Below are 9,828 nucleotides of genomic sequence, written 5' to 3'. Positions count from 1 at the left end.
ATCAAACTAAGAGCATCCTCCAGGCTAAGGCAGTAGTGGGATAACCTGTTAGTCTTAAAGGGTTATATTACAATAGAGGATTTCTTTATTAGGTGGTAACACAAAACAATGTTTATCAAGGTTAAATGTCTTGTTTCAAAGAATTTTATCAGGCTTATCTTTGCAAAACTTTCTGATAAGTCTTGAATATGTTTGAACAATTCTTCCAAAATTACAGCCTCTTTGGCCAACTACACCCCCATTCATCCTTCATCTGTCCTGGTATTTTCTATTAATGTAATTGGCTGATATACCCAAGTGTTTTGGGATCCATCTGCCAACATGGCTAAGGGACAGAATAAATTGTTTTCTGCTCCTGTGAGTGTGTTTAATGCTGCAACAGCAATTGTATTGATGCCTTGTATTAATGCCTTGTCATTCTTTGAAAATGCTCTTGACCCTGGCTGCTGGCTGCTGTGCATCATGGGAGATTATGGTGATGCAGACTTTCTCTCAGCTGAATAAAATCCACCTCAAAGACAAGTTTAGGATCAACATTTATTGAACAGAAACCCCTGCAAGGACCTACAACTTTGCCTTTCCCCAGTAATGTTTCAGACAAGGCCCAATGAATATATTCATGAGCAAACCACACTGAGGAGTGGAACTCAAGTGTGTTGACAAATGCTAAATCTTCAGCTTAAAGTAGAAAGTTCAAACACTGGAAACATGAACATTTCTTTAAAACTAATAAATGATAAATGTTTGTACGTAAGCTTATTGTATATGAGTTGAAGTTTAAGTTGCAGTACTTATAGCAGTTGAAGTGTCAGTTGGATTTGAAGTGTCTGTTTGAGTGTAAGAACTGAAAGCTGTGAAATTCTAGTTTTAAGTTAAGCCCTGTAGGCAGTCAAACTGTCAGTGGTGTATATAAACATTTAAAGTAGCTGAAATGAGTGCTAACAAGTGAGAGCTGAAAACAGGAGATGTCCATCCTGTTCTCATTCCGAAGTCGTCATATACTGTTGCTTTTCCAGTGCTTTCAGCATAAAATCCTGATGCCAAAAGCCATATATTGGCGTCTGTATGATACACCGCTGGACAACATCATCTGATAACACAGCTGTACAGAACAGTTTGCTGTGTTATTATATACTGCGGATGGTTGGCGTCAGATGAGAGCGCAGCCAGATGACAACAACATTATATAAGGAGCATGCAGGTGGTGGATGGATCAAGCAAATCTTTTCATGCGGGAGTGCAGTGTTCCCTGCCCTTCTGAATGTGATGGGATTTTTCTACACTTTACCATGTGCCTATTTTGCCTAAACCTAACCATCTGTGCCTTTGTTGCCTAATCCTAAGCATGTGCTTTTGATGACATCCCGGTGTTGGTTACCATGCTCTTTTGTTGCCTAAACATAACCATGTCCTTTTGTCGCATAATCCCACCATGTCAGTAGAAGTATCCCAGACTGTCAACAGCAGACTCAGTAGGATACCTAGAGCATAATATGTAGATGCAGAAGTCCACTGACAAAGCGGCAATATGTGACAACTTGGGATGAGAACATATTGGATGGTATACAGGTCACAAGACTCAGGGCTTGTCCCCTGGACTTTCCTCAGCAGACTGTTGTTCAGAACTCTGTGATCTTTGAGTCATTTTAAAGTATTTTATCACCATGTTTCTGTTCCTAAACCTAACATAGTTACTTTACTTGCCTAAACTGTCATGCTTCTGTGTTGGGTCTTGTTTTTGTTTATTTATTCATATTGTCAATTTTCTGTGTTGGCTCATTTTGTTAATCTCTGTCCCATCTATTATTTGGGGTCCCCATGTCCTGTCGAGCTTCCCTCCTGTGTGATTACCTGCCTTGCACTAATGTGTTCCACCTGCATCTGATTGCCACACCTGTGTCTTGCTATCATCTCCTCCCCTTGTGTATGGACTGTTCTGTGCCAGTTCATCCTTCCCTCTTGTAGCAAGCGCTCCAACAGTATTTTCCTCGTATTAGCTTTCTTGTGCCAATTATTGGACTGTTTTTTGTATCTGCCTTTGCCTTGCTGACTGATCACCCATGTACTGGACCTGATTTTATGATGACTTACCTGATAAGATATGTGCCTTTGTATGGGAATGCATTGCAGAAATGAGAGTAGCTAAAATATCCGATGAATTGTAAACAACGGAAGCATTTGAAATTTCAGTTGAAGTTTGTGGACTGTTAACAGTTAAAGTGTTGGAATGTGCGCCGTGAAAGAAGTTGCATTGTCAGTAAAAAAATAAAAATCAGTTTAAGATCAGACATAAAGATGGTTAAAGTAACTGAGATGTCCATTCCTTTCTCATTCCATACTTGTAAAATACTGCCGCTTTGATAGAGCTTTTGGTGTAAAATCGTGACGTCAAAAGTCACTTTTTGAGTCAGCACCAAGGTCCATAGAGGGTGGGCGAAAGGGGATGGATCCAGAACACCCGGACTGTCATGCTGGAGTCAATAGTTTGTTTCCTATTTGAATGTTGTGTTTTTTTCTGCACCTTGCCACCTGCTTTTTTTGCCTAAATCTAACAATCCATGCCAGCATGTGTGTTTGTTGACGTCTCAGTGTTGGTTGCCGTGTGTGCTGCTGTTGCCTAAAAATAATCACACACGGTGTGATTCCACCATGTGCTTGTGTTGATATCACGGTTGCAGCATTCCAAAACATCAACAGCAGACCCAGAAGGATACCTAGAGCATAATATCTAGACGTAGAAGTCCACTGCTAAGTGGTAACATGATGACTTGCGATGAGAACGTGTTGAATATATAGGAGAGTATTCCCCTCAATAACCTCCACATCTACCCATTGATACACCCACCTCATCAACAGCCACTACACCACTGCCTATAGCTTCATCTCTCCTAGTAATATTTCAGTGAAAACTCAATGAATTTATTCATAAGCAGAGCCCGGTGGAGTTGAACCTCTTTAGATAAAACAGAATGTGATAATAAGACAAAATGTGGTGTATATGAGCAGAAATTATTCAGCACGATGTGACATGATAAACATTTCAGGACCTAGATGTGTTTTTAATAAAGAAAATACATGTCAGAAAACAAAGATAACAGCTGTCTACTGTGAGGAGCTTTTCTTAAATGGGGTCCAATAGCAGGAGAACGAATCATTTTATTCTAATTCTGATGTTTTTTGCTTTCATCACTTGAAGTGATTGTGTCTCATTTAAATGCAGAAAATGTCAGCATGTCTTGAATGTAAGTGTTTGGTGCTACAGCAACAGGTCATCTGGATAAAGTGACACTCTAAGTCAAGCTCAAAGTGCTGTAGTTTGAGTTTAGGCTGCTCTCACTTGAACTGGGCCATTGAAAAGCTGATATGACAAAGCACTTTTCTCCTCCGACAGGCTCGCTGTCGTTAGTGCAGGCACTGCACCTCACAGCAGCAACAACAAAGCAGCAAGCAGGTTATCTTCTGCAGTCAGCTTAAAAAGAGTCCATGCACACAAACACACAACCACCCACACACTTTCATTTCTTTTCTCAAGCGCCCTCTGTGTGACCTTCACTGACTTTGTGCATTTCACTTTTCTGGCAATTACCTTCTTCACTGTTTGACCATAGTGAAGCTGCACCATCTGATCAGAAATTCTTTCTCCTGCACCCACTCACTCCGCATTCCCTCCCCTCCCTCATGCTCCCGCAGGTTTCCACGCACATGACCAAAGCCAGGAATGCACTGTGACATTAAGTATCACAATTTTATTACAAAAATTAAATTCTTCATCTCTCAGTTTTGCCATGCTTGGAGCATATAACAATACAGTAAAAAACCCAGACCCAGAGAAGATAGTAAAGCAGATTCCAACAATGCTTTCACAGCACTCTGTCATTCATGCTGTTACTATACACATACTGTAACATTCCTAATACAGAGTAGTACAAACACCTGCCAAAACACATCATGTCAGATAACAAACTGTAATTAAAGTACATTTACCAGAGAAACAAGGAACTCAACCCAGCTCAGAAAAGAAAACAGAACCCAATAAACATTGAATTTGCAACTGAAAACATACCAAATGTGCTGAATATTTGTACCAGCCCAAGGCACCCAGGCTTTGTAGCAATGTTGGCAAGTTAACGACATTCTTACAGAAATACTTGAAGCGAACAACGATTACAAATTGACTTGTCCCACAGTCTGACTTTGCAGTGTCCTTCAACATACCCTCTTCTCCTGGCGATCTCTTTGTCAGTCACAGTGCAAGTTCCGGAGGGGCGGGGCAGAGTGAAGGAGAACGGGGAGATTGTGGTAGTGGGGAGGGTTCGCAGGGAGCTGTACCGCTTCAGACATCACTTCACAGCGCCAAACACTGACAAGAATTGGATGGACAGCGTAATCTCCCACTTTACAAAGAGAAGGGGGTGGGAGCGGTTATGTAATTCCTCACTTGGATTGTGAATTGTCCAAACATAAGGCGCAGATTGCCAGCTGCCAGTCCTAGACGAAATAAGCCAAACGAAAAGCTTAGGTGTGCTTTCAACAGAATGTCCGAGAACACAAAGGAGAAACAGATACCAAATACATTTTTTGCTGAGGTTTCTGAGACAATTTTTTTCCTCTAGATGAAGCGTTGTTTTGCACATAAATACCTAAGAATGATAGAAATCCCAGATTTAAGCTTACCAATAACTCAAAGAGTCTCTAACAAACGTCAAATGAAGACAAGAACGACAAAAGCTCAGAAATACAGAGAGGCCTCTCTTGAATGGTAAAACGCAGTTCAGTTGAGTGAACGGCAAGGCTCGAAGGTCCATTTGGTCGCTCCGCCAAATATTTCGATGTTGTTCTCTGTCCAGGAGAAGACATTGCCAGCTGGTGCTTTGCTGTTGCAGGTCGCCAAGTTGTAGATCTCGGCGATAGAAAGTTTCCTATTCCAGATATTTAAGTTTGCTAGTTCACCGACGAAAGCTTGTGTCGCGTCAAAACCTCCTCCCAAGGTGTCCTGTGGAACAATGTAGAATATGTTATTCATCAGTACTATCAAAGCTTACATTGAAGTATTTGTTATCTGATCAGAGAGGAATGCTTGTTGTAAAAGTTACATTCCTATATCTGTTTTTATTGTAAAGCAAGTAGAGATGCTGTATAAATACTGTGAAACCATCAAAACCCTCAAGCTGTACAGGACTGTGCCTTTAACCAAGCTGTCAGGACTTCTTTGAAGTTGTGATCTAAGAAATTTACTATATAAAGGTAGAAAATAGCTACAGTGCAGGTACAGTCAATCCCAGCTGCAATCATGGTATGAAGATGCCAAGAGCGCAGCGAGAGCTAAAATGCCACCAGACAACAACATGACTTAAGAAGCTGGAAAGTCTATGTCGGATGGGTGGGAGGGGCAGTAGATGGGTCCAACAAACACCAGACCTTCACCTGGGAGGCCAGTGTTTGCTTCCTATATGAATGTAGAACGCAACAGTGATGTTTTTTTCTTAACCTAACCACGTACTGTTGTGGCAAAAGGAAATAAATGTAAATATGAGGTGTTTTACCAACGTGTACTTTTATTTTGAAATACCTAGCATGTCATCTGCAGACGTCAAAAAAACCCTGGATATGCGGTGATATGTGACAAGTTAGGAGTTAGAATATGTTGGTGAAAGACCTGAAATGCCGACCAATCAAAGCTGATAGGGCTTTAAAAAGACAGGCGCTACAACTTAGTGTCTCAGACAGAGGACAAATACAGGTGCATTTAGGCAGGCAGTATGAGAAAAAATTAGGTATTTTTTGAAAATTAAAGAATGTAGACGTGTTCTAGTACAATCCACAAGCATGAACCTTAGCATTATAGCATAAAAAATAGCATAAGATGGAACCTTTAAGTTTCATTTGTGCACATGAGATTATATGATAAGACTTTGTTATTTGTGACATCACCTGAGAGAATGATTGTTCGCAGATACAGCTGAAGCCTGAACAGAATTAGCTGTCTGTAGTCCAACAATGCAAAAATTTGACTTAGGAGCAAATTAGTTATCTTTTTGTTGCTGAACTTTAGTCTGGGAATCTTCTGTAAGCATGCATGACATGATTTTATTTCATTTAAATGCTTGAGTATATCTCTTCACAGTGGATATGTGTTGCTCTGTGCAACATGTTTTTGTTTTTCTATGTATTTTCCAATGCTGGGATGATAAATCAACCTAACTGGCCTCCTCTTTAAGGTCTCCACAATCTCATTCCATAAATACCCCCTCCTTTTATCTTCGTCCAAAATTAAGTGCATGATTGTATCAGAATTATTTTCAAATATGTGCAGAAGTTGTAATCACTGATTGGAAAATAAACACCCACCTGCTCTTGTCCCAGGACCAGCACTCCCTCTGGTTTGATGGGATGGTACGGTGCCAGATTTTCTCCACTGCCCCGCATCACTCCGTCCTGGAAGGCTTCCCACATCCCGTCACGGGTGGTCCACGTGATGCACAGGTGATGCCATTTTCCATCGTTGATGAGAAATGGCAGCTTTGCCACCTGCAGCAGAGACATGGCAAAATTTACATCTTTTAATCTCTCTTGTCTCACTTTAGCAGCAGAGTCACTCCTCCTCCTGGAAACTTATCACTTCCACTCCCTCTTTTTTCACTGCTGAAACCCTTTCCCTGTCACAGATCTTTGCCTCTATAAAAAGACCCTCTGTTGCTCATCTATTCTTATTCCATTTCCAGTTGTGGCACAGAGAAGTTGATAGGTTATTCTGAGTCATCCAAACACAAAGTATAAGAACTTTTTCCTTCTGTGGCACCCACTGTAAGATGTTGTGCATCTCAGCGTGGTTAATGGACATGCAAAAAGACACATGATGCCCTGCAAAGGTGAGAAATCATTATTTCTCTGTAATAATCAGCTTTAAGTTACCTTGTCATTAATAAGAATCTCCATAGGGTTGTTCCCCCACTCGATGAGCACCAGCTCGTTGGACTGACCCGGCACAGCGTAGGAGAAGGGTGTCCCAACCCCAGGCGAGGCGTTGGACTTAATCCACAGACACACGCTGAAGGAGTACATCTCAGGGAGGCTCCTCTTGGCTTTGGCGTACATGTAGTTGGTTCTCAGAGGGAAGGTGAGCTGAAACTTATCTGTTGGCCGGGTGTCTTTACCTGTTGATGAAATATGACTTATCATAGAGAAATTTCAGCATTTTGTTTGTGTATTTAGGGATTAAGTAAAGGCGAAAACATCATAAATGCATATTAAGTTTTACATACAAACTCATGATGAAGATTATTGGATTTATATGAGTAAGCCTTTGAAAACTAAGCAAATTGCTTGGTTTCTGTTAAAAGCACGGGGAGAAGGCAGTGAGCAAATTGATGAGAAATGGCCAAACATTTGTAAAAACAGAAATTACCTGGAAATTATGTGAAAATAAGCAACAAAAAAGAATAGTAAAATAAGCACCAACAATAAAATGACCTCAAGAAAGAGTTACAAAAATAGATAAAAGAAAGAGAAAAAACGTTGTTTTGTTTTTTTTTTAAAAGAAGGTTGGTTGTGTGGAACATCATTTTAAATATATAATTATAAGATTTATAAATATAGTTCTGTTGACATTTTTCACTAGCTTTTTCATATTATCTAACAATCCCCCCAGCAATTTTTAGGTAATTTTCTTCTCACCTTGTAATTATTTATTTATTTATTTGCATCTTTCGGGGCATTTCTTGCCATGTTGCCCATGGCCTTGTTTACCACGTTTTCAAAAGAAATTAAATCACTTTTTCAGGTTTCAGAGGTTTGAATGCTTGGGAAATACGTCTTAACGCAGCACGAAAAGCTGATGTGAATTTAGGTGTTAAAGGGTTCTATTCATTGAATTAATAAAAGAAATAGCAGGAAAACGGCTCATCTTAACATTTTTAATTTCTCCTTTTTTAGCTATCTCAGATGAAATGTGAAACTGTTTTTTTCAGTGATTTTCTGTGTTGCCTGTGTAGGAGGGCTCTGTCTCCACCCTCTCTCGCACAAAACAACATACGCACGCGCATTTTGCACATGCTGAAAGACTGAACAAGCCTTGATATGTGCTCCAAAAAACGCGCCAGCGCGAGGCGCACCCTGCAAACTTTCTCTGCCTGTGACCTCTGCATTTGCATACCGGCTCCCGTGAAAGTTAGACAGTCAGGGTTTTGGCTGTGAAAAACATAAACTCAGCGAAGCAAAAGTGCAAACAGGTCTTGAGATATGCAAAGCAATGCAGCTATCCTCTCCTCCCTCACAATCTCTGTGCGCAACGTGATGGTTGCGGCACAAACGGCTCCACGTGAGTCTTGTTACACTTAAGATTTCTCTTATTTTCGCAACATTGCTCAGTCTCTCTTTAGTTTAAACCAATTAAATGACACCTTATCTTGTTAAGAACTCCCGCAGAGACACATTCAATGCCGCCAAATAGCGCGCTCTATTCGCCCCGAAAATCCAAACGCACCTTTCTCCAGGTCCGTGATCCGGTGGTGCAGAGAGGTGAGCGTGGACTCCACTCTGTTCCGCTGCTCAGTGTCGTTTCTGGAGGCCGGCTTGGTCTCTTCTATCGTGTTGACCCGGGACAGAACCTGCTTCTCCATGTCGTCTATCTTGTTTTGGAGCAGATCTTTGAGGCTGTTCGCCTGCACGGTGTTGTTCCCTCGGCTGTATTGCTGCATCGGACAGAGGGACACACACACTGGGTTACAGGAGGAAGACTTTCTTTGCTGTTAAACTCCCTGAAACATGTTCCCTCTACTCTATGTAAAGCATGCTGCCGCGTGTTCCTATATGTTTGTGCGTGCGCTGCGCCAAATTATCCAAAAGGCAGCTACCCTGCGCTTGGTTTACTTTACATGATCCTTCTCTCTGTCAAGATAAAATAAACTCGTATGGTTCCATGCAGAGGCGGCTCAAAGCCAGAGCTATTTTGCAGCAGAGGCATCACCCTCATCCTAATGAACAACCAGGGAGGCTAATTTAATTAACTTTTGACCCGCTCCGCGCAGCTCTCCTCTGCTCGCCTACCTCTAGATTCTCCAGTCTCTGTTTGAGCGTCTGTAAAGTCTGTCCCAGCTGGGCCAGAGTGTCCGTGGTGCCCCGGGATACATCCCCCATCGTGTTCTTTCCCCCCGGCCGTCTCCCGCCGGGTCCCGCCGCCGGGAGGCTCTGGCTCTCGCAGCGGCTCAACTTGGACGTTAGTTCCCTGATTGTCTCTTTTTGGTTCATAATGGTCTCCTTTTGCTGCAGCACGGTCTCCCGCAGCTGCATGACCGTGGTCTTCAGGTCCTCCGCCGGCCCGCTGTTCTGCATCGTGGCCGCGCACAAGTCCATATCCTTGGGCACCGACGTGCAAATAAACTGCGTCTGTCCGAAGTCTTGCGCGGAGTTCTCCAAAACAACCAGGCAGGAAAGTAGAAAAAGTTTCCACGAGAATCCGTCCATGGTTCCAGTCATGAAGAGAGAGCGTCTGGGAGTGTGTGAGAGTGAGTGTGTGTGGTGTCTGTGAGCTTTCAGCACCACGGAGCTGTCCACTGAAGCTGTGCGCTGAGCTCGCGGTGTGCAGTTTATATAGCGGACAGACCGCAGCGCACACTCACCGCATCACTGAGGGGAGGCAGCTGCTGCTGCTACACCTCCACAGTCCAGCCCCTTATTTAAGGTCGTCCCACTGTTTACTCTGCACCCACACAGGCAGAGAGCAACGACACCGGCTCAGTGGAGGAGAGGAAAGTGTGGACCTCAGTTTAATTCAGCTCTATCGTCATGTCGCGCTCCATGTACTTGAGCAGAATGAAAGAATGTTTTTCA

General features: G+C 42.4%; 1 protein-coding gene across 1 annotated transcript; it reads right to left on the bottom strand.

The window, feature by feature from the left end:
* Positions 1-3,731: 3,731 nt before the first annotated feature.
* On the bottom strand, positions 3,732-9,535 carry LOC121942379 (neuronal pentraxin-1-like). Its single transcript, XM_042485564.1, has 5 exons — positions 9,046-9,535; positions 8,483-8,690; positions 6,913-7,154; positions 6,349-6,528; positions 3,732-4,993 (listed from the first exon to the last, which is right to left on the bottom strand). The coding sequence occupies exons 1-5, from the start codon at positions 9,472-9,474 to the stop codon at positions 4,772-4,774; spliced, it is 1,281 nt and encodes a 426-aa protein (XP_042341498.1). The 5' UTR covers positions 9,475-9,535; the 3' UTR covers positions 3,732-4,771.
* Between the last annotated feature and the right edge of the window lie 293 nt (positions 9,536-9,828).

The sequence above is a fragment of the Plectropomus leopardus genome, chromosome 4, assembly GCF_008729295.1.
Source record: "Plectropomus leopardus isolate mb chromosome 4, YSFRI_Pleo_2.0, whole genome shotgun sequence".
NCBI classification, from domain to species: Eukaryota; Metazoa; Chordata; class Actinopteri; order Perciformes; family Serranidae; genus Plectropomus; species Plectropomus leopardus.
This window is presented reverse-complemented; position numbering and strand designations above follow the sequence as displayed.